Raw genomic sequence first — 22,580 nt, forward strand, 5'->3', positions numbered from 1 at the left:
TTTTTTAAATGGCTAATAGTAATAAAAAAAACAATGGTGTGGCTCTGCGGAGGCCACGGGAGAGATATTGCCGTAGAGAAAGAGTCAAGTAGTGCCTGAAGTTTTGCAGGGCCATTTGCCCAGGCAGGGGCGGGGGACGGGGAGCACTGAGCTCCTTGGCTGCAATTTTTTTTTTTTTTTTTGGCATGTGATGAGAAAATATTGCTTTACGGGGAACGTGCCCCGCTGGCCTTCCTCTTCCCCAAATGGAAATAAAAACAACCGTGTGACAGCAAGAAAACCCCATCAGGCCCATTTAAAAAAAAAAAAAAAAAAGGCAACAAAACCAACAAACCCCCCCCCCCCCCCCCCCCCCCCCAACCAACACAAACCCTGGGGAAACATAAAAATAGCAAAAAAAAAACCACAGGTGGGGAAAGGCCAGAGCCCGCGAGTGTTTCTCGGTGCCATCCAGCGCCCATGGGTGGCAGCTGGCACCGGGGTGTGGGGAGGGGGCTGCCCTCGGCCCCCCGGGAGGGAGCCGGGGCTGGAGGCTCCACAGGGACTGGGGTGGGGGGGCAGCACCTTGGCCTTCGCTGGGGCACCCCACGGCCCCGCCTGGGGGAGAGCAGCCCCCCAGCTCATCCCAGCAATGCGGGGGGCGGCCCTGGCCCCACATCCCTCCTGCGGGAGCAGGGATGAGGTGGGGGTCAGGCCCTGGGCACGGAGGGCGCAGTTTCTTCCTCTCTCTGGGTAAGATATATCATTTCTGCTTTTTTTTTTTTAATATTTATATTTATATATATAGATATTTATATATACACACACCTGATAACTCAGAAAGAGAAAAAAAATAGAATCCGTAACAATAATAATAAAAAAAAGTATTCTGGTTTAAAAACAATCCGTTCCTACCACGCTAGGCGAGCGAGTGATTGCACAAGGCCCACGGGCGGCTGCCCAGCCGGGATGGAGCCAGGCTGTGGCCCCCGAGCCCCCGCACCGGCCGGGGCGGCAGTCCTGGGTGGGGGGCAGCGGAGCAGCCCTGCTCGGGTGTGTGTCAGCCCCCCGAGTCCCGGGGAGGGGGGCGCAGAAAGAGAAAAGCGTTGGGGGCTGCTGGCCCATCCCCCCCGTCCCGGCTCTCCCTGGAGTCCGCAGAGTGTCCGGCCGCAGAACGTCCCTCGGGAGGCAGGTGCGGGGGCGAGCGGCTGTGCCCCTCATACCGAGATCTCGTAGGTGGTGCCCCCCACGCCAGAGACCTTCTTGACTCCTCCACGGGTGGGGCTGCTGAGGGGCACCTGCCCCGGGCCCGGGGGGGCCGAGCCCAGGCTCTTGGGCTGCCCGTTGGACTTGCTGTAGGCTGTTCTCATCTGCACCTCGTCCCTGGGGGGAAGGAAGGACGGACACGGGTGTGAGGGGGGAGGCAGCGGGGTGGGGGCAGGACAGGACCCCCAGGAGGGAGCCCCGGGGACCTGCAGCACCCACGCACCGCTCCAACTCCCCGGGAGGCCCAGGGGGGCGTCCGGGGGGACACCAGCTCTGTGCTGGGAGGAGGAGGAGGAGGATTTCCCTTGCCCTTCCTCCAGCCTACGCGCAGCATCGCTCCCCAGTGAGGGGCGTTTTGCTGCTGCCGGGGGCTGGAGGGGGCACCAGGATCCCTCCAGCGTGTCCTGGCGAGGCCCCCCCACTTCTGTGGGGCTGTGGATGGCTCTGTGGACCCCGCTCTGTGGGGCTGCGGGTCGCCCCATGCACAAGGCAGCCGTGGCCAGTACTTACTTTGGTGCCAGTAATGGCTGCAAGGCCACCTCCTCCGTCTCGGGGACGCCGGCCTGGGAGGCTGTTTTTTGGCTGCTGTAAGACACGGATTTGCCCAGGTGGGGGGCGGCGGGTTGGTCAGGGGAGCCGAGGGAGCGCACCCGGGGGGGCTCGGGCTTGCCGAAGCGGGGAGGGGCCGGGCGGGTGAGCGGGTTCTTGCCCAGGGGCGAGCGCTTCGAATCGTCCGAGGAAGAGCTGGTGCGGGGCGCGTTGCTGGAGCCCGGCGTCGACTGGATGCCCGAGTCCGCCAGCCCCGCGTCCTCCTCCCTGCCCGGGGCCGGCGGCGGCTGCTGCAGCAGCTTCTCCCGCTCCTGGATGGAGGCCACGATGTGGCGGGAGAGATTGTCATAGCGCACGGGCGAGGGCTCGCGGGGTGGCGCGTGCTTGGGGGAGATGGCGGCGGCGAAGCGGCCGTGCAGGTCGGTCTCTCTCTGCTGGGCAATGCGGGCCGAGAGGAAGGGCGAGGTGTAGCCCACCGGCGGGTCAGGCTCCGGGCCCGCCTGCACCGACTCGAAGTCGGGGCTGTCGGAGGGCGTCAGCAGGCTGTCGTAGGACAGGCTGCCGTTGCGCGTCTGGTTCACCAGGCTCTTGTAGGAGGTGGAGGTGGTGCCCTCCGAGCGGATGGACTGCAGGTGGCCCATCTCGAAGCCCGTGCCCTGGGCTGACTTGAGGCTGGAGGAGCGGGAGCCACTGGAGAGCGGGTCGAAGTGAAAGCTCTTGCCGAAGGTGGGCGAGCGGAAGCTCTCGGGCTCCAGGCTGGGCTCCGAGCGGTAGCTGGGCTTGCGGCTGCTCTCGCAGATGGAGTTGGGCTCCTTCAGGCTGTTCACTCGGCTCAGCTGAGGGGCAGAGATCGGCACTCACCCGCAGGAAGACGGGGCCCCCGCAAAGCTCCCAACGCCCTTCCCGCACCCTCCCCCAGGATGCCGGGATACCCTGGAGGCTGGGCTCCCCCTCGCTCGGCCTCAGGGAGGTGGCGGCGGGCACGGCCTTACCTTGGCGCTGGTGGAGTGGGGCAAAGCTGCCGAGCTGCTGCTGCTGCTGTAGCCGGGCCGGTACTTGTACATGGTGGGTGTCGGGGGGCTGTCCTTGCCTAGCAAGCTGCTGTCTGCAGGTGGGGGACGAGAGAAAGACGCTCAGACAGGTGGCGGCTCCCCGGGGCTGCGCAGGGGAAGGAACGCCACGGGAGCCCTGCCCTCCCTCCCCAAGAACCGGCTCGGAGCCTGGAGCGGACAGACCAGGGAGGCGGAGGTAGAGAGAGGGACAGGCTGGAGGAGAGGCGCACCGGGGGCGGATGAAATGGAGCGAGATGGAAAACATGTCCCCACGGACATGTGTCTGGGGCTGACACTTCCATGCCCCTGCAGCGGCCCCAGCTGGGTGACAGCCTGGGGTTGGTGGGGCGTGCGCTGCATGGAGGTGTCCGTGGGTGCCCGGGCACCCCATGGACCTGCTGGCCATCACCCCACAGACACACATGGCACAGCCCTTCTCTGGGCAGCGGGGCTGTGCCCGGCCGGGGGACAGGGAGAGCTGCAGAGGCCTCTGGCCGGCTGCAGGAAGCGGCTGTTTCCAAGCTCTGCCCTTCACATCCCACCTCTCTCACCAAGCCCACGCCGGCAGCTCCAAGCGCTGCTTCGCCGGCACTCAGGGAAGCGGGGAAAGCGAGTCACGCAGGCTGCCACAAATGTGCTCTCTGCTGCCAAGCCAGGCCCACCACTCCTTCGCCTCCGCCGTCCGGGCGACGCTCCTGCGCCTGCCTGCAGCACGGCAGCACGGCCGCCCACGCGTCACAGCTCACAGCGGCTCTGGACAGGCACCGCGCTGCCTCGGCTCGGCCTCCTGCTCCTCTGCGACGGAGCAGAGCTGGCTGTAAGCATCCCAGTGGCTTCTCCAAGTGCAAGGGGCCACATATGCCAGCCCAGAGACGCAGGCACGTCCTGCCCCACAACGCGGTGGTGCTGATGTGCTTCAGGTCTGCCCTGTTCCGCCTACGGCCCTGGCTCCTGCTCTGCCTGGCGCAGCCCTGGGCTCCCCTCCCAGCGGCTGCCTGGGACCCTGCGTCCTTCCTTACCCTCGTTGGTGGCCAGGGTTAAGTGTGTCCTCAGGCCCGTGTAGCGGCTGAGGTCTGGCTTAGGTGGGGGTGGCGGCTCGGCGTCAGCAGACTGGCTCTCCGTCACCTCCAGGCTTCCTTTGGACTGCAGAGACAAAGCGCAGAGGGAGGGTCAGAGGGGTGCCGAGACCTCGGCCCCCCCCCCCGGGACAGGCAGGGAGCGGGCAGTGGCATTTGGGGGCTCTCGCTGCCATCTCCCGGGCCATCCTGAGCGCTTGAAGGCGGCACGTGCCTTGGGTGCTGGGGAGTGCTGAGGAAGAGGAACCTCCGTGGGATGCTGCGAGGTGGAAGGACGGGACCGGGAAGGGCAATGGAGGGTGCAAAGCCTCATGTGGCTGCTGCCGCATGGGAGGGACATGGTTTCCGTCCCGTGGGGACACAGAGCAAGATGACACGGAGGGCAACGGGAACGTGACGAGGCTCACTTGGTTCTTTACTCACGGACGCAGGGCTGCACCCCTGGGCTCCATGGAGGGCCCCAATGCAGGGACCGCTAATCCCCACCTTCCTCACCTTCGTCCTCTTCAGCTCTGTCTGGATACCGTTGTCCATGATCTTGACAGTGATCTGACCGTCCGACACCTCAGGCCGCAGGAAGGGGGGTCTCACCAGCACCGTCTGCTCAGCCTTGGGGCGCCCGAGGTATCTAGGGAGAGGGGCGGGAGGAAGGTCAGGGCCTGGAGCTCGGGCTGGGGCCACTTGCCTGGGAGCTGCAGGGCCAGGGGGGCACCGCCGTGCTGTGCCAGGCTCACCTGGGGGCCGGGGAGCTGCAGAGGACCCGGCTGACATTCTTACAGCAACCGTTGGTGAAGGGGTTGACACCGCCGCGGAACTTGCCCGTCACCTGTGGGAGGAGGAGCATCGCAGCGTACCGGGGCGGGCAGGGACCCCCGGAGGTCCCTGGTCCAGCCAGCCAGGCCGGGCTGCCCAGTTTGTCCAGCGCACTCACGGCAGTCTCCAGGGACAGAGATACTTGGAGATACTCCCCCTTCTCCGGGTCCCCGTTCCAGCGTTCAACCACCCTCGAGGGGGGAAAACTCTTTCCCTAATGTCTAACGGGAAGCTGCCTTCTTTCCAGTTGTGCCTGTCCCCTCTTGCCCCCTGAGAGGAGCCCGCCCGGCTCCATCCTCCCAACAGCCGCAGCAAAGATCCCCCGTCTCCCGGCTGCGCAGACGAGGTGCTCTCAGTCTCCCCTCACCGACATCTTGTGCTCCAGCCCCCGACCGACTCAGTGGCCCCCCCTTGCCTGAATCCAGCCTTCCCACGTTTGTCTCATCTCAGGGAGCCCCTAAACATACCCCAATGTGGCCTGATGGGGGCTAGCAGCCCTGCACCAGCACCCAGACATACCTGTTCGTTGGTAGTGCGGCCCCTTGCCACGAGCACCACGTGGAACCCCGTAAGGCCAGCGACGGGAATGAAGAACAAGCCGGCCACGCACATCACCACCATACTGTCAGCAGGCAGCTAAGGAAGAGCCGCAGCCCTGCCCCAGAGCACGCTGCCCCCAGCCCCACCATCCTCCCCCGCCTCGTCCCCGCTCCCGCAGCCGCACAGAGGATACGTGACCGCCATGCGGACGCCGGAGAGCTCCTCCACCTGGTAGAGGACGTAGAGCAGGCCGAAGCCGAACACCCCCATGATGTGTGTGGTGAGCGACAGCAAGAAGAGGAAGAAGTAACGGTAGTTGCGCCGCCCGATGCAGTTGTTGACCCAGGGACAGTGATGGTCAAACTCCTGTCGGTGGGGAGAAGACACAGTGAGGGGCCTGGCTGCCAGGGCCTCCTGCCCGTGCTACGTATTAAACTCTATGTGGAAAGGGAGAGGCATCGAGACGCGGCGGCTCCTCACCTCCACACAGTTGTCGCAGACGCTGCAGTGGGAGCAGCGTGGCGGCCGGTAGAAGCGGCAGGTTGCGCACCATTTCATGCGCACCTGAATGCCCTTGATCTCCACCGTCTTGTAGAGCGGGGCTCGGAAGTCGTCCTCCTTGTCCTCGTCCTCCTCAGCTGACAGGGAAACCCCAGCACAGCGTCAGGGCGTGGGGGAAGGTGGCGCCGGGGCCCAGCTGCCCCCCCGAGCTGGAGGCGTCTGGCATCGCCCTCCTCTGTCACCAGGCCCATCGCACCCGGCACAGGGACTGGCCGGGGACCCCCAAATACAGGTAGAGGAGCGGGGGGGCTCGCCCAGGCCCTGCCCCGAAGCCACGACACCTGCCTGAGCCCCGGGTACCCAATACGGGGTGCCGGGATTCCCCCTGCTCCCGACGCCTGGTCCTGCAGGCTGGGTGCTGGACCCAGAGCTACCATCCCCAAAGCGTGTGTCACCACCCGGTCCCACCCGGGCAGGGCATGGAGGGCTCTCCTCCAGCCATTCGGGGTCTGTTAATCCTCTTTACCTCGGAGGAAGGGTGGAAGGAGGCAGCTCTATCCAAGACACTTCCCAAGCAGAGCCAGACTCACCTCGCGGGAATATGCCGGGGTCCATGAAAGTGGCCATACTGAAGTTGGCCAGCACGAAGAGGAAGACGACGGCATTGTAGATGGGAATGACAGGGGAGATGTACAGGCTGAGCCCCGGGCACCTGCGGGCACAAAAGCAGTGAGACACCGGGCCCTGTCCCACGGGTCACTCCTCGCACAGCCCCGGGTAGGGGACACTGAGCTCTAACAGCTAATTGTGCCCCCTGAGCACACAGCCGTCCCTGTAAGCCATTCCTGCTGTGCTCGGTGGTGGCCCGGACGGGAAGTCCACATCCCCGCTGTGTTTCCGGGAGGTTCCCTGCCACCAGCTCTTCCTTTCGCTCTCCCCAGCGTCCCCGCACCGAGCTGGAGCTGCACCCGGAGCAGACGGACCTCGGTGCAACCAGACCCCTGCCAAGACCAGCCAAACCCCCGCCCCGGGGACGCCTCTGGGGGCTGCTACAGGAGCGCTCGGGCAAATCCTTACGGAGCAAAACCACCGCTTGCCCCGTGCACCTGCAGCCCCATTGGCGCTGCCGGTGCAGGACCCCGCCACCGCAGGGAGCGACAGCGGGGTGAGCCAGGCCGACGGCACAGGGGACACCAGGAGGGATCCGGCCACAAAGCACCCAGGTGTCACCTTTCATGTGTCACACCCGTGAGCACAGGGGACACAGGGGACCCCGCGAGGGGACGGAAAACCAGCAGCAGCTCTGGTGCCTCCAGAGCTGCTCCTGCTCCTCACATCAGCCCGGAGACAACTCTGGTGGCACATGGGGACCCGTCACTGCACCAGCTGTCCCCGGGCAGCACCCAGCTCCTCTGCGGGCCTGGCCGAGGGGCCGGGTGGGAGCACGGTGAGGGAATCACCGCTGTCCCCTGGCCCCGGGCAGGCACGGGCTCGGGACAACGGGCTTCCCCCTCAGAGGCGCCAGAGTAATACCCTAATCTGCTTTGCTGCTGGGAGTTTAATCCCGCAGATCTAGGGCAGCATCTGTCCCTCTCTTCCCCCCGCAGCGATAACCGCAGATGGATTTAGGCAGCAGGAGCGGAGCGCGGGGCTCGCAGGCAGGGTGACATATGGTGCCAGCGCCGTAATCCCCCGCAGCCCCCGAGCAGGTAGAGGTGAAGGGGCAGGCGCTGGTCCTGTCCCCTCCTCCACCACCACCCGCTGGGACTCAGCCGGGGGACGGGTCCTGTCAGCAGCGAGGCAGCTCCTCTCCTGCCATGGTGAATGAGCCGTCGGTCCAGGGCTCTCCCCCAGTTCAGCCCAGTGCAGGGCTGGCAGGGCCCTGGGTGAGAGGGACAGGGTGTGAGGGGACAGGGATGGTGCCAGGCGAGTGTCGGGCAGGAGATGAGATGGGTCCGGGCTGGCGGAGCGGGCAGACCTGCCCCGGCACCCAGCCGGCAGCGGAGGAGGGAGAGGCGGGCAGGGCGCACCCAGCACCGGGCACGGCTCCATGCCCTGCACCCGGGGAGGGGGGACGCAGCAGCAGGACCGGCCCTCCGCCGGCCAGGGACAAGGACAAGGCGGTCCTAGTCCAGGCACAGGAGAGAGGAAGGGCAAACCCTCTCGACTTTACAAGATGCCCGGCCAGCAAGAGTGCACCGGGATGCCAGCCCTGCTCTGCCACCCAGCACACTCCTCCTTCTGCTCCTCCTCGCCCGACGCGGGGCCGGGCACCTCCACCCTCAGCAGCACCTCCCGGCCCCAGCCCTGCAACCAGACCAGGGCTGCACCTGCAAACTGTCTTCTCCAAAACATCTTCCACACCCCCCCGCTCCTCCATGCTGCTCGGGAGCCCCCCGCGCTCTCCTGGGCACCCTGGGCGCTGCCTCCCCACCTCCACGAGCTCTCCCGCAGGGCGGGGAGCGGCTCCTCCACAGCCCGCCCGGCACCAGCCCCAATGGCTCTGCCATCTCCATTGGAAGCTGGCCAGGCGGATCCTCCGCAGAGCAGCTGGGATGGGCCGGCGAGGAGGAGCCCTCTCCAGTCTGCGCCCTGAAACCCTTGGGAAGCAGCTCCGCGGAGGTACGGGACGTACGTGACATCGCGAGGCCGAGGCCTGAGCAAGGGAAGAACACACTAGCTGCGTCGAGCCCAGCTAGCCCAGTACGACCGGCTGCTGTGGGACTGGAAGCCACGCCAGGAGCAAGGAGGTCACACCTCGCCCAGCCTCCCCAGCCCCTCCGATGGGCTGTGCCCGGGGACAGGGCTTGTCCCACCCGCCCCCAGAAGCCAGCCGCTGCCGGGGCTGCCCCTGGCCACCCACCCAACAGCACCAGCAAGAAACGCTTGAGTGGCTTGCAGAAAACGAAGGGGAGAAAGTCTCCCAGTCTCGCAGAGGGGAAACTGGTACTTGCGGCAGGGCAGGCTGGCAAGGCAGGGAGCCGCAGCCTGTGGGTACTGGCCCAGCAGCCGAAGGAGAGCTGGGCAAGGGGCAAATGCCCATCCCCGCAGCTCCCAGCACCGGGGCCATGCCAGTGGTGCGGTTTCAAGGAGATGGGTGGCTTCGTTAGCCCCCACCTCTCTTCATCGCCGCTGCTGTCCCTGTCTGCGAGGGACGCGGCAGGGCTGCTCTCTGCCCTCCTGGCGGGGCAGCCCCTTCGGAGGGGGTTGTTTGGTTGGACTCAATGATCTCAAAGGTCCTTTCCAACCATGAAGATTCTGTGATTCTCTCCTCCCCTGCCCTGGGCACCGGACACAGACACAGTGCCGAGGGGAAGGTGGCCACTCATAAAGTCACTTCGCCCAAAGGAAAGGCAGAGCCAAGCACCCCACATCACCGAGCTGAGCACCCCAACTCCAGAGGAGCCTCCCCGGCTCTGCTCTCCGCCGGGTAAGAGCAGGAGAGGAGAGGGGCAGGGGGGACTCAGATGAGCCCTAAAGGTAGGAAAAGCCCCAGACACCCCGAGCAAGGAGGTCCTGTCTCTACGAAGGGATATCCCAGCCCAAATCTTTGCCTGAAAGGGCTGGAGGGGGGCCAGGGAGACCCGCTGCGTGCCAGCCCTCCCTGCACGAGGGCAATGCAGCGAGGCTGAGCCGCACACGCAGCCCACGTCCTGGAGAGACGGGCCCTGGCGCGGCAGGGAAGGGCTGAGCTGCCCTGGCGGCGGTGGCACAGGGGAAAAGCCCCGGGGCAGGCAGAGAGGGAAGGACTGGCCTTCCTGGGGAAGGGAATGCCTCTCCCATCACCTCCCGTGCCGTCTGGGCACTGAACCCTCCCCAGCAGGGAGAAGCACGGCTCCCGGGGGGCGGCCAGCAGATCCCCCAGCATGAGAAAGACCGACCCTTTAGCTAAGGGAGCACCAGCAGCGTCCAGACACCTTGGCACTGAGGACGCCGCTGCCGTAGCGTTAAAAGGGCAACCAATGACGCCAACGGATCAAACAGAGGACCTGCCTGGGGTCACCGATCCCCCTCGTCAGCCCCGCTCTGCTCTGGGGGCTCAGAGGACTCACTGCAGCGCGTCCTCCAAACCCAGCCTCCACGCCAGGGGGCTGCAAACCCTAAAGCGGGACCCCGATTTCTCCAAGAGCCAACCTGCCAGACTCCGCAGGCAGATGGAAGGTTGAACGTCAGCCTCCAGAAAGCAGAATCGATTGGAGAAGCTGGCGCGGCGCCCGGGGGCCAGCTACAGCTCCCATCCTCATCAGGTCTCGCCGGCTGCCGGCAGCGGGACAGGGCCAGGGCTGCTCCGCACCCAGCACCACCGGCCGGGGACGCAGAGCCAGCGGGGCTGGGATTTCAGGGGCCAGGGCAAGTAGAACACCCTCCCCAGGGCCAGGAGGACCCGCAGCCGTGAGGGCAGCCCCAGGCTGAGCACCACCGGGGGTCTCCTCCCAGCCCACTGCCTGCCACCCCCCCAGCTCTCTCCAGGGACCCCCCACGCCAGAGGGACGCAGGAATCCTCAGGATACACAGACCACCTGCTACTCGAACAAAACCGCCTGCTGGCATCCGTGCTCATGGCCCCGAACACAGGGGAGTTGCCTCCCCGAGACCAGCCCCCCCGCGGTGGGGACAGGGTCCTCTGCAGCGCAGGGAGCAAAGGTGGCTGCCCATCCCCGAGCGGAAACCTCCGTATCAAAGCGCCGACGTGTTTCTGCCTCTTGCTCTCCCAGACAGAGAGACGGGGCTGCAGACCCTGCCTTGACACCTGGCGCAGCCGGGGAGGAGGAGGGGGAGGAGGAGGAGGAGGAGGAGGAGGAAGGCTGCTCGCCATCATGGCCACACAGGTCCCGGAGAACTCATCAAGTTCCCTCTGCAGATTGGGATGCAAAGCACGCCCATCGCTGGAGGAGCTGTCGAGACTCGTCTCTGGCAGCACATAAGAGAAATCGGGGAACCTGGGGCGAACTGAGTCACATCTGGATCTGAGACGGGCTTTTTGCCACCAGTAACACCAGGAGAAGCCAGTCACTCCCCAGCCTGGCTTCTCCTCCCCTCCGCGTGCCCGGAGCCACCCCGCGTCCCCTGTCCTCTCCAGGGACGCCTTCCCCGCCCTGCCTGCACTCCTGGACTCCGACCGGCCACGCAGCGCACCGGAGGGGCCGGCACCGTGCCAGGGCCGGGCTCTCCGAGGGCTGGACTCTCCTGACGACCTTGCTGCCGACACAGCCCCTGTTCACCGCCGCGGTCCCACAAGCGCGGATCCAACCAGGACTGTGTGTCCCAGCGTGTGCCAGAGGCACCACCGGCTCCAGAAGCTGCCGCAGCCCACCCTGTCCTCACACCTCTCCATTCTCTGCTCCACCAGCGCTGGAAGAGGTGAGAGCTCCTGCCCCAACAAGCGCAGCTCCCTCGAAGCCTTCCCAGCTGCGAGGATGGGAGGAAAAGTCAGGGTCAGAGGTTTTACAGACAGATTCACCTAATTGTGAGGAACAGTTTATACTTCGCAGCCTTTGACACAGCCCCCAAAGCCCTGCTGAGCCATGGCCACAAGCAAGAGCCCAGGTCAAGAGAAGGAAGAGGCTGACCGAGGGCACGGTGTCCATAGAGCCCCCGGGTGCTCCCTCCTCCCGAGGGAAGAGGAGGCTGAGACTGGCTGCACCAGGAGCAGGGATCAGTATAAACCATGGGGAAGACCCAGGAACGGACAAACCGACGCCAGGGGGGAATTTTGGTCCTAAAGCAGCACCTCTTTGAGACCCCAGCCGGACAGAGACCCCCAGCTGCTGCCAGAGCGGGGACGGGAGCAGCCCCTCTCCCAGCTGCCTGCTCCCTCCAGCGCAATCAGCCCCAGATCATTTCAACGGCCGTGTGTTCTGCAGCATCTCCTAGTTAAATTAAATAGAGCTCTTGGCCCAGAGATACAAATCCTGGGCCAGTGTGGATGGACCAAAAGGTGTCTGGTGGATACACTAGAAATAACACAATTGGACCTTTCAGGAGAGCCGTGCCGAGCTCCAGCCACTCTCTGCCTGGAGGTGTCCTGGGGCCCCCCCACCTCACAGCTGCCATTTCACTTCCCAGAGTAAGAGCTTTGGGACCGATGCTGACAGCGAAACCCTCCCCGGCAGGTCCGTGGCCAGCATGCAGCCGCCTCCCCGCCGAGCGACCCGTGTGAAAGTGCCCTGCGCCCCGCCGCTCCGCTTGAGATTTAATTTGGTGTCTCAAAGTAGGTTAAATAACATCCACTGACCTACAATTAAAGCGACCCTGCCCAGGTGTTCCTGTTCCGAACAAACCTGCTCCACGGCCCCGGCGCTGCTCCCGGCGCTGCCTCGCACCATGCTGCTCGCTGATAAGCAGCTGTGGCGACGGCTCCAGCCAGGCACCACCGGCTGGGACACAGCAGCAAGGACGGGGGTGGGCTGGAGGGCTATTCCCCCCCGAAGTGACAAAGCCTGTCCCCCCTGGGTCACGGTGTGCCAGGCACAGCGGCTCAGGGAACATCACCCGCTCCCTCCTCTTCTCCTTCATCCCCCTGGAGTGGCCGCATGGAGTCAGCGACTTCCAGCGGGCGTCTGACAGCCCAAAGCAGCCAAACCTCCACCCTCGGAGCTGCCAGCCACGCCGGCCCGGCACACGCTCAGAGCCTGCACGCCTCTGAGCGACACCACCAGCTGGAAGGAGTAAATCAAACCTGCTCTGTCTTTTAGTCGTCAAATTACTCTTTTATTGCCTGGCGGTTGCCAGGCGTTAAAGCCACGGTGACCTTCCAACCAGTGATGGCTCCGTCCCGGGAGCGGCAGCAGCCATCACGTATGGCCCTTCTGCCTCCCAGGAGGAGCTGCCTCCCCCGGCCCCAGCTAACAACAGCCCCAGCAGTAAAACCCCATAGTCCCGGCTAACAACAGCCCTGGCTAATGCCAGCCCTGGCAGTAAAACCCCTCGGCAGGGAAAGCTCTGGACGGGGCACAATTAGAATCACAGAATCATAGAACTGCCTGGGTTGGAAGGGACCCCTCAGATCATCAAGTCCAACCACCAGCCCAACACTGACAAAAAACACCACTAACCCATGCCCCTAGGTTTAACAATGGTTTTTGCCCCGCAGAAGTTTGGCAATGGTGCCCCGCAAGAGGAAGCCACCCCAGGGAGCGGGAGAGGCTGCCGGGAGCAGGGGCTGCACCCCCTTCTCTGCCCGGCCAGGACCCTGTGGGGCAGAGGAGAGAAGGACAAAGGGATCTGGGCTGATCTCCTGCCTCCCCGCAGAGGGCTGGAGGGACAGAGCCCAGCAGTGAGACTGTGGCCGCCCACCTCCAGACCAGCGTGCGCTGGGGCAGGGGAGGAGAGGAGGCATGGGGAGAGGAGGGAGGGAGGGGGAGGCTCGAGAGGCAAAGCAGAGCCAGGGGCAGCTGGATGGAGGGAGGGAGGAAGGAAGGGAGACAACCAACATGCACCGCATTGAGGGGATGCAGGCAGCAGTCACCCACTGCCTCCTCTGCCCTGCCCGGGCCAGTGGCTGCCTGTGCCCCAGGCCAGCGGCCGGCACGTCTCCGGACTGCCCTGACAATCCCAAACCCTTTGCACGGAGCCACCATCAACCCCTCCACGGTGTGAGCACACAGAAACACCCGTCTTACCTACAGATCTCTCTGCTGACACCCCAAACGCATCCCCTCTCAGATCCCAAATGTGGGATTTGATACCCAGTCCCGGTCGCCCTGGTCTGGCATTCCTGCCCCGCACACACGTGCCTTGGCCGCTGGAGCAGGGAGCGCAGGTCCCTGTGGGGCTCAGCGACAGCCCGGCCGCCTCCTCAGTGCCCCCAGGTCCTGCCCCCCCAACACCACCCCAAACCAGCTCAGCTCGGCCCCCAGTGACTGCTAATGAGCTATTTGTCACCCGGGAAGTGAAAATGTTAGGGTGAGCAGCAGCCCTACCCCTCTCCCAGCCCAGGGAGATCCCTATGGTAGGGTCTGGCCCTCTCCAGTGACTGGTACCATTTTACAGCCTGGCTTTTCCCCTCCGCTGGCAGGTCACCTCCTTCGGGTCCTCTCCAGAGATACTGAACCCTGGTGTCCTCAGGGCAAAGCTGACATCAACAGCAGCGAAAGACCCATGCAGGGGCCGGAGTGCTTCTCCTTGAACTTTCCTTTGTGGCTCACAAACCAGTTACAAAACCCTAAAAATAACACGGAGCCTGCCCCAGTCCACCAAACCACTTCACTTTGCTCTGAAGGAGAAAATTATCTATGCCATTTTCCACCTATAGGTCACAAACGAATTCCCAGCCCGGCTGATTCGCGAGTGAGTTGCCAGCGAGACGAGCGAGTTGTGCAAACACCTGAGAACGGGAGAGGAGCGGCTGCCGGGCTCTGGAGCTGAGCGGTGGCAAGGATCCTCACTGGGATCACGGGGCTGGAAGGGACCTCTGGAGATCATCTAGTCCAACCTAGATTCACCCAGAGCAGGTGGCACAGGAACGCGTCCAGGCGGGTTTGAATGTCTCCAGAGACGGAGACTCCCCCACCTCTCTGGGCAGCCTGTGCCAGGGCTCTGCCACCCTCACAGCAAAGAAGTTCCTCCTCATGTTTAGATGGAACTTCCCATGGTCAAGTTTGTGCCCGTTACCCCTTGTCCTGTCGCTGGGCAGCGCTGAAAAGAGCCTGGCCCCATCCTCCTGACACCCACCCTTTCAGTATTTATCAGCATTGATAAGATCCCCCCTCAGTCTTCTCTTCTTCAGACTATAAAGACGCAAGTCCCTCAGCCTTTCCTCATGAGAGAGATGTTCCAGTCCCCTCATCACCTTTGTGCCCTGGATCCACCGTGCCCCGCTTCCTCTGGCTCATCTCATGGGAAAACCCAGCAAAACGGGTCCAGCTGAGGCTGAAGTGCTCCCAGGATGGCAGGGCTACTCCATCGGCCATCCCTTCGCACCCAGAGCGCATCATCCCCGCTTTAGTCCAGCCAGAAGCCACAGCTCCTCTGCTGGATAACCCCCCTGTGGTCTCTGCCCCCCAACCGCATGGCACGGCACGGAGGGGCCGGGTCCCCCTTCACCCTCCCCGCTCTTTGGCTGGGACTCACGTGAAGGCAAAGAAGAGGGTGGTGGCTCCCACTAGGAAGATGGCAGCAGCCGAGACCGGGACGTATTTGCTGGGTTTGAATCTCTTTCCAGATGCTGCTGGCATGTTGGAGCTGTGGTGGGGGGTCCGCCCCGCAGCATAGCCCAGGCCCAGCGGAGTCGGAGCCAGGCGAGAAGGGGAGGGGAGAGGGATGGGGGCAAACCGCTACCCGGCCTCCGCGCCTGCTCCCGGGGCCAGCTCCGACCGGGGTGGAGGGTCCGGAGAAGTCCACGGCGGTCTCTGGAGGCCCAGGAAAGGCGTCCACACTACGCTCTGTCCTGCGAGAGCTCGCGGGTGCACGGAAGCGGGGTTAAAAACATTAAAAATTCAGAATCGAGAACCGGATTTGGACTTAAAACGTTGGGGCAGGAACACCGAGAGCCCTCATGAGCTTTCCTACGTCAGGCAACAGCCTGCAAAAAGCAGGTCCCCACGGCTGACAGCGGCACCACGGGGCAGGGAAACCTCCCAGCTCGGGCAAGCGAGGAGCTGGGTGGGCACCTTCCCACCCAGCGAGCACCCTGGGAAACAGCAAGATACGGGTAAACTTCTTGCAAAAAAAGCCACTCCGGGAGCCTCAAGGAAGCCACTTCTCCTTTTTAATCCGCCCCCTGATGTGCTGCAGCCCCCTCCGGTTGATGCTCGGGAGGAGGGGGGTTGTCTCGCAAGCAATCTGCCCAGCTTCCTCCCAGCACTGCTGTGCCCCCTCCTCCTCCCCCTCGCTGGGGGGGTCACAGGAACACTCTCCCTGATTTCACCGGGATCCGGGACTGGCTGGCTGGCGGTGGCTGTTTAATTTTATTTATTTCTCTCTTGACTGTTAAAGCCGAGGAACAGCTGGTGCAAGGTTGAGCTGTAAATCCTTTCTTTGCGAGGGGGGCGGGAGGGGAAGGTCCAGCGGATTGTGTGTTTTCGTCCTCTTCCTACTTGTTCCTTTCTCCTGACCCCCCAGGCCTTTCCACAGGCTTAGTATCCACTCGGAGGTTGGGAATTGACGAAAATTTCATTAAATCTTTTCTGCAGCAACCATTTCCAAGCAGCGCAGGGTAGGATAACAGAGAGATCTGGAGGAGAGCTTTCAGGGAGCGCTTTTACAAGCCCAGAAGAGAACCGATGGTGGAAACGATGCTGAATAGGTCTGTCTCACCCATGGCCTGAGCGGTACAGGGGAAGATCTCAGTTTGTTCCAAATGGCTCCATTTTTTTCTCCCCTTCCTTCAGTAAAATTCTTCTTCCTTAATCCACTCGTCTTTTAAAAAAAAACTACATAAAATCATTAAAACTTGACATCTGGTACGACACAGCTCACCTAAGAAAAAAAAAAATAAAATTAGCAAAGCAAGAGAAGAGACACGGTCACGTAAAACCACTCCCTGAAGTAACAGCGAGCTCCCCGGGACATGGGGTGGGCGTTTAGTGGAAGATGGAAACAGCGCCCGGTAGATTTAAAACCCCGCTGGCAGGTGCCCCTCAGCACGATGCCGCCCTCCCAGCCCAGCTCTGACACAGGCTGACGCTGCAGCCCCCGTCCCGTCACCCAGCATCAGCAGAACCGAGTGATGACCACCCCGTGGAGGCCGTCATTAGCCACAGGGGCCCGGCTGCGGCTCTGCCGTCTCCCTCCCCACCCCGAGGCCCCGCTGCAGAGAAAGCCGAGGCACCCACCCACCGGAGACCCCCTGAGAAATCCATGCTGAGCCCTGAACAAGATGAGGGACCCCACAGCTGCTTGCCCACTGCCTTTCCGCAGGTGCAGCCCGAGCCGACGGCGAAGGGGCCGATCAGAGGCCTAAGGACTTAATGTGAACGTGGAGACTGCGGGAGGAAGAGACAGCCGGGAATCTCGTCCCCTTCCTCTGGAGGGCAGGAGGCGGGAGAGGCCGTGGAGAACCTGAGTCCCCTGACCGGAGGAGGCACTCGTAGCTCCGGACGAAGGAGCGCTGGGTTCTCAGTACATAGCCCCGGCTGTTTTGGCAACATGCCACCCTTGGCTGACCATGGGGACGCAGGAGGGAGCGCCACAGAAAACACGGAAAACCCAACTTTTCTGGAAAAGGCAGAAGGAGACACCGACCTGCCCCAAGCTCCAAACATCCCAGGGCCCACGTCAGCCGCCGGAGGAGCCCGACGCCGATGGTATCGCACCTGCTGTCACTGCCACGGCAGCCATTCCTCCCTTGTCACCCGTTCCCCGCTCCGCTGCCTCACTTGCGCTGTGCCCTGGCGACTCCTGCGCTGTCTCCTTCCAGTTTGCTCCCCTTCTTCCTCCCAAAGCTTTTTTTTTTTTCCCCCTCTTTGGAGTGGACAGAAAAATACCTAGTGCTGACTAAACACTCACGAAGGGCGAGAGAACTGCAGCACAAAATTAAAGGCACGTTTAATGACAAGAATATATTACAATCAGTCACAAAACAAGGCGTCAGTCACTTTGGCTGACTAATGAAGAAACCGCTCCCACCACGAAGCAGCTCTTCCTTTGCAGAAACGCAGCTCAACTTCTCAAACCGAGTTGGTTTTGTTGGGTTTTTTTGTCCTTGTGACCGAGAGGAAATGCTGGACTGATGCTGGGGAAAGCTCTGGTTTCACCTGGCGGCAGCTCTCGGCCGCGGTGAGTTTCAGGGTAACACCAGGGAAAGTGGCGGTTTCCCAACCGGCACAGAGCTCCCGGATTGCAGCAGCTCCCGCCATCGCTCTGCCCCCCAAAACACGGCGCTGAGCTTCAGCGAGAGAAAAGAATGAGCCCCAGAGATGCGCGATTTGGGGAAAATCCCGACACCCCGCAAAGCTGTGCCATCACCCATGGAGGGAAGGGCTGGCCGGAGCTGGCTGCCGCTGTGGTCCGGGCGGGCAGCAGTTCTAGGGATAGGTTACTCGGAAGTTTAAAGATGACATCACTGCTAATTACTTTAGCAGGAGCAATCTGCTAACACGCTCATCTGCTGTAACAGAACACCCCAGCCCTTTGAAAGGCTCCGCCATGAAAACAAAGCCACACCTTGAACTCAAACAGATACTGTCGGACCAAAGGAGCTTTTTCCTGGGATATTCCTCCTCCAGAGCCCTTCTCCACCCTGCTCCTCGCCCAGCCCCATCAGCGTGTCTTCCGCCTTTCCCCAGAGGTTGCCCGCGACATCAGAGCGGCCTCCCCGAGCGGGTCCTGCCCCTGACGTTCCACCTGAAGACGGAGACACAGATCCAAGCGCTCCAGCCCCTCGCACGGGTGACCTGGTGCGCCGTGCCGCTGGGAAGGTCTGCGTGCCAGCTCGGCTCAGCGCAGAAATGAGCACCGGGGAGCGCGGGAGACAGCTCCTCACCGCACAGAGAAGGCGCGAGCCAAGATAATTGCTCCTGGGACACTCCACCTGAGCAAGCACTGCGTGTGGGGGAGAAATCCCGAGCGCCGTCATTAGCGGCACCCAAGCGAGAAGCAATGCAAACACATCCCCCAGCTCCTCGCCGCCTTCACTCCAGAATCACCCCACAAACCCTCAAACCCCCGAACGGCCGCCGAGCCCATCCCAGAGGGTCCCTCCCGGAGCCCCGTCTGCGCTGGGCCCTCCGGAGCCCCCCAGCCCCAGTGCCCACCCTGCCGGAGGGCTCAGCTGCTGCCCCCAAGCCCCAGCCAGTAGGCAGCGGGTCCCACCCCCTGTGGATGGGGATACCCAGGATGCTGAAGCCACCCAGGGTGCAGCATGGCACGGGGGGCAGGATCTCTGCTGTGCGATCTTCAAGGTGTCTTTTTCTCTTTTCTTTGGGCTAAACCACGTGTCTCACCTCACCCTGACTATCCCTGGCATTTACCCTGGTGTCCAGCAGAAACACAAGCAAAATCCACCCTGATTTCCCACAGATTATGCCCATTCAGGCCACACTCACACGGATTCTCCCAAATATGCGCTTTCTTCCCTCGCCTTCCCCTTCTGCGGCCCTGCAACCCGTCTACCTCTGCTCTACCAACCCCTCCTTTCCCCCTACCTTCTTCCCAAACCCTCTGTCTCTCTGGCCACTCTGTCCCCATCCACAAAGGCCACTCACAGCCGCCCCTGCTGGAAGGAGCCCCAGGCTCATCTCGCCTTACCTGAGGCACACGCGGGCTCCGCTCCTGCCCCTGATACCTCTCCCTCTGCCACTTCCAGCCCAGCAACTCCTCCCTCCCAGCTTCTCCAGACCTGCCTTCGGCTCAGCCCTGCTCTTTCCTCCCCCAATCAAGCTCTGCCCAGCCTGCATGTCACCGGTGACTCCCCTTTCCCTCTCCCTTGGGAATTACACCTGTTTTTCCAATCCTAGCACCCCCTCATTCAGATTATTTTCCTGGCTCCGCTCTGCGCAGCCACCTCCAGAGCACTCTTCCCCGGTCTCAAGGCTTTCCCTCCACTCATACAAGGGGCTGCTTCTATTTCCCCTCGTCTGCATTTCTGGGGACTTCCTTCACTTTTTAATTCCTTCCCTCAGGGCATTTCCAAACGCGACCACTGCCACCTTCCATTTCTTTCAGCCTGAGCCTCCTTTTCTTTGGTGAAGGCCCTGTAACATCTCACTCTAATTTCCTCTTCTCCCAGTGCTTGCTTCTCGAAGCCCCGCGCAGCCCCCTTCCTTCCCACCTGGCTTTTCTGGGTCTGCCACGAGCCCCTTCTCGCCGCCTTCTCCCGCAACCGACGCAGACGTAGCCTGAAGAGCCGGGCGCTTTGTGGCTCAATCTTTCTGCAGCATCAGCCGGGACACGAGAACACGCCTCACCGGGCTCTCCCCACCTCTGCTGGGTCGGGGAAAACATGTCTAACCAGCTCGCAACATTCCCTTCCTTATTTCAGTGGCTGTCGATAACCACGGCAGCTCCTCAGCGCGCTCCTGCCCCTGGAAGGAGGAAACTCGCACACCAACGTTACCAGCTTCCCTTAGACGGGCCGCCTCTCACCACCGCCCGGGGCCGGGAGCACGGGGAGGGGAGAGCTCGCTCTCGGTTACCGGTTCCCAAGCTTGCGTCACCTCCCCGCCACCCGCCTGCCCCAAACCGGCCGGGTTCCCACGGCGCGGCTCAGACACACACACACAATTCCTTCCACGTGAGGCAACTCCCAGGGAGGGCAGGTGCCGGATCGCACAAAGACGGGATGTGCTTTGGCTGTTCCCCCTCTGTTTTGGGTAGCTACGCCCGGCCGTCGGGCGAGAAGCCTGTTCCGGAGCTCACTGTGTCCTCAGCCTCAGCACCCCCTGCCTCCCACCGCTGAGCCCCAGCAAGAAGGCCATCCTGAGCCCAAGGGCCCCCTTTTCTCCTCCCACAGGCCCCTCTCTGCTAATCTTGAGGTTGCACAATCAGATCTCACCTGCTGCTGAGCTTTAAGGCTCTAAAAATTACCAGAGAGAGCAAAAGCGCCCTCAAACCTGCTGGCCAGACGCACAGCTGGCCCCGACCAACCAGCACGGGAATGTCACCTGCCTCCGCTGCCCTCCCCGTCCTCCCGCGGGGAGAGGTACCAGCGGGATGGGGAGGGGGCTCCAGCCAGCACCCACCGCCGCAGGGGTCCCATGGCCGCAAAGCCCGGCTGGCAAGAAGCCGAAGGGGGATCTTCCACCCCAGGCACCAGGGCTGGACACCGCGGGCCACGGTGCAGAACACACGTTGGAAGGCAAAGCCGTCAGCGGGATGGCACAGGGAGCAGCAAACACCGGGACCCCCCCAGCAACACAGAGCTGTGGGGTCTCCCCACAGGAGACAGTTTTCTCATCGCCCCCACCACGGTGACGCAGAGCTCAGGCCCGACTGCGCTCAGCGCTGCACCTGAACAGGAGTCCCTGCCTCAATGCCACAATTTGGTGACACCTTCCTGCTTCTAGCACAGGAGGAGGATGCGCGGCGACGCATACCGGACACTCTGCAGGAAAGTTCGGAAAACTGGATGGAATTAGGCTTCCCCCACCGCCCTCCCAGCTTCAGGGGACATGGTCTACACCTCGCATAACCGCGCCTCCTGCAGTGAGGCACAGAGGTTGTTTAAGGTGAATAAGATACAGTAAAAGGACAATTACTTTATTGCGGACAACAGCTCGAGGGCTGGCAACCCCTCGGTGCTGATCTGTGGCTTACACCACTCCCGCCCTCCTTCCCTGCCCGCCTCGTCGGTTTACACGGGATTAGCCCCATTTCACAGGGAAGAACCACAGTGGGCGAGGAGCAGCTCCAGCCGCTCACCGCGGCGCTAGGAGAGGCAGCCGCCGGTGAGGGAAGCAACGAGCCCCGTGACAGCCGTGAACAGCCCCTGGAACCGGAGTTCTCCCCTTGGAGCCCATCGGCTCCACCCAATTGCCACCTTAACCGTCCCCCGCCTGGGCTGGACCTCAGAAACCAGGAGGAATGAAGGACCCAAGCGCTCTGCTACAGACCAACCACTGTCCCGACTGGAGGGAGCGATGGTGGCCGTTAGATTAAGCCCACTACGAGGCTCCAACACCAGCTGCCCTCGTTTGGATCCAGACGAGCAGATGGTCGTTTTTTGTACCCCCTGAAAAAACCAGTAGTGCCCAGTGCAGAGAAGCCCCCTTCCCCCAACCCCCAAATTCTGAGCTGTGCCGGAGAGGAAGCCGGCCGGCCGACCAGGGGGAAAGCACTTCCCAGGAGCTGGCACGAGGAAGGTGAGAGCGGCCGCTCCCCCCGGATCGCGGGGTTTTATCTCCCCTCGGGGAGACACGACACCGACTCAGTGATCCGGGGGTTCCACACTTTGTTTAGAATTTGGGCTCTGGAGAATCCCGGCCAAGCGAGGGCAGCCCGTCACACGGGCACTGGAGCGTGCTCCCGGGGGGCACTGCGCCGCGGAGGCCCGGGCCGTGGCGGGGAGCAGGGTGTCACCCCCGGCAGCCCCGGTGTGTGCTCGGGCACGGCCCCCGGGAAGCAGAGGTATGGCGGTTTTATGAGGCGCCGGGGAGGTTCCTGCCACCGCCCCGGGGTGCCCCTGCCCACCCCCAGCCCGGCGCCGTGGCCCCCCAAGACTCGCCCCAGGTCGCCCTCGGCTTTCCCCAGCCCGGGGCAACGCGCGCCCTCCGGGGACCGGCCCCCCTGGGCGGGCAGGGCGCGGGGAGGGGACTCATGCGGGAGAAGGGCCCGGTGCCGGCGGGGGCGGCAGGGAGCGGGGCCGCCGCCCGGGAGGTGCCTCGGGCCGTGAGGCAGGGCCGGGAGGCGGCGGTGCGGAACGGTGCCGCGGGGCGCGGGCACCGGCACCAGGCGGGCGCGGGGGGCTGCCCGGCACAGCCGGGCGGGGGCTGGGCACCGCCGAGTTGCCCGGGGGGGTCTCGCCACCGGGGTCCCCGGCGAGCACGGCGCGGGGGAGACCGGAGCAGGGCCCGCGCGGCGCAGGGGGGCGGCGGCGGGCGGGGGAGGCGGCGGGGCTGGCCGGGCCCGCGGGGCCTACGGCGGGCGGGGGCGGCGGGGCCCGGGACCGGCGGGACAAGGCGCGGGGGGGCCGCGGGGGGAGGAGGCTCGGCCCACGTGACTCACCGGCGGCGCGCGGGGGCCGCGAGCAGCGCTCCCGGTCACGGAGGGTCGCCGCGCGCGGCGGCTGGGCACGACGTCACGGCCGCGCCTGCGCACGGCACGCGCCCCCGCCACCGCCCCTCATTGGCCGCCGTGCGCGAGGGACCCGCCCGGAAGGGGCGGTGCGCATGCGCGCGAGGCGGGGCGGTGGCCGGGGTCGCGCGTG

General features: G+C 63.7%; 1 protein-coding gene across 3 annotated transcripts; it reads right to left on the minus strand.

The window, feature by feature from the left end:
- Positions 1-337: 337 nt before the first annotated feature.
- On the minus strand, positions 338-22,481 carry ZDHHC5 (zinc finger DHHC-type palmitoyltransferase 5). 3 transcript variants are annotated; one of them, XM_054197665.1, is made up of 13 exons: positions 22,379-22,440; positions 19,488-19,740; positions 14,849-16,195; positions 6,367-6,488; positions 5,756-5,913; positions 5,469-5,641; positions 5,255-5,357; positions 4,657-4,748; positions 4,418-4,550; positions 3,866-3,989; positions 2,787-2,899; positions 1,756-2,630; positions 339-1,362 (listed from the first exon to the last, which is right to left on the minus strand). In XM_054197665.1, the coding sequence occupies exons 3-13, from the start codon at positions 14,950-14,952 to the stop codon at positions 1,197-1,199; spliced, it is 2,163 nt and encodes a 720-aa protein (XP_054053640.1). In that variant the 5' UTR covers positions 14,953-16,195; positions 19,488-19,740; positions 22,379-22,440; the 3' UTR covers positions 339-1,196. The 3 variants fall into 3 exon arrangements, with proteins under 3 accessions (XP_054053642.1, XP_054053640.1, XP_054053641.1); XM_054197666.1 differs by lacking the exon at positions 19,488-19,740 and having other exon boundaries at positions 22,379-22,481; XM_054197667.1 differs by lacking the exons at positions 14,849-16,195; positions 19,488-19,740 and having other exon boundaries at positions 338-1,362; positions 22,379-22,450.
- Positions 22,482-22,580: the final 99 nt, after the last annotated feature.

This window comes from Rissa tridactyla, chromosome 4, assembly GCF_028500815.1.
Source record: "Rissa tridactyla isolate bRisTri1 chromosome 4, bRisTri1.patW.cur.20221130, whole genome shotgun sequence".
Taxonomy (NCBI): Eukaryota; Metazoa; Chordata; class Aves; order Charadriiformes; family Laridae; genus Rissa; species Rissa tridactyla.

Bases quoted from the DNA above. Each gene is read 5' to 3' on its own strand.
- ZDHHC5 (XM_054197666.1), bottom strand. From the start codon at position 14,952: ATGCCAGCAGCATCTGGAAAGAGATTCAAACCCAGCAAATACGTCCCG. The intron at 5,914-6,366 runs GTGAGTCTGGCT...TTTCCCTGTCAG, and splicing joins CCCCGGCATATTCCCGCGAG to CTGAGGAGGACGAGGACAAG. The intron at 4,551-4,656 runs GTGAGCCTGGCA...CCCTCTCCCTAG, and splicing joins TGCAGCTCCCCGGCCCCCAG to ATACCTCGGGCGCCCCAAGG.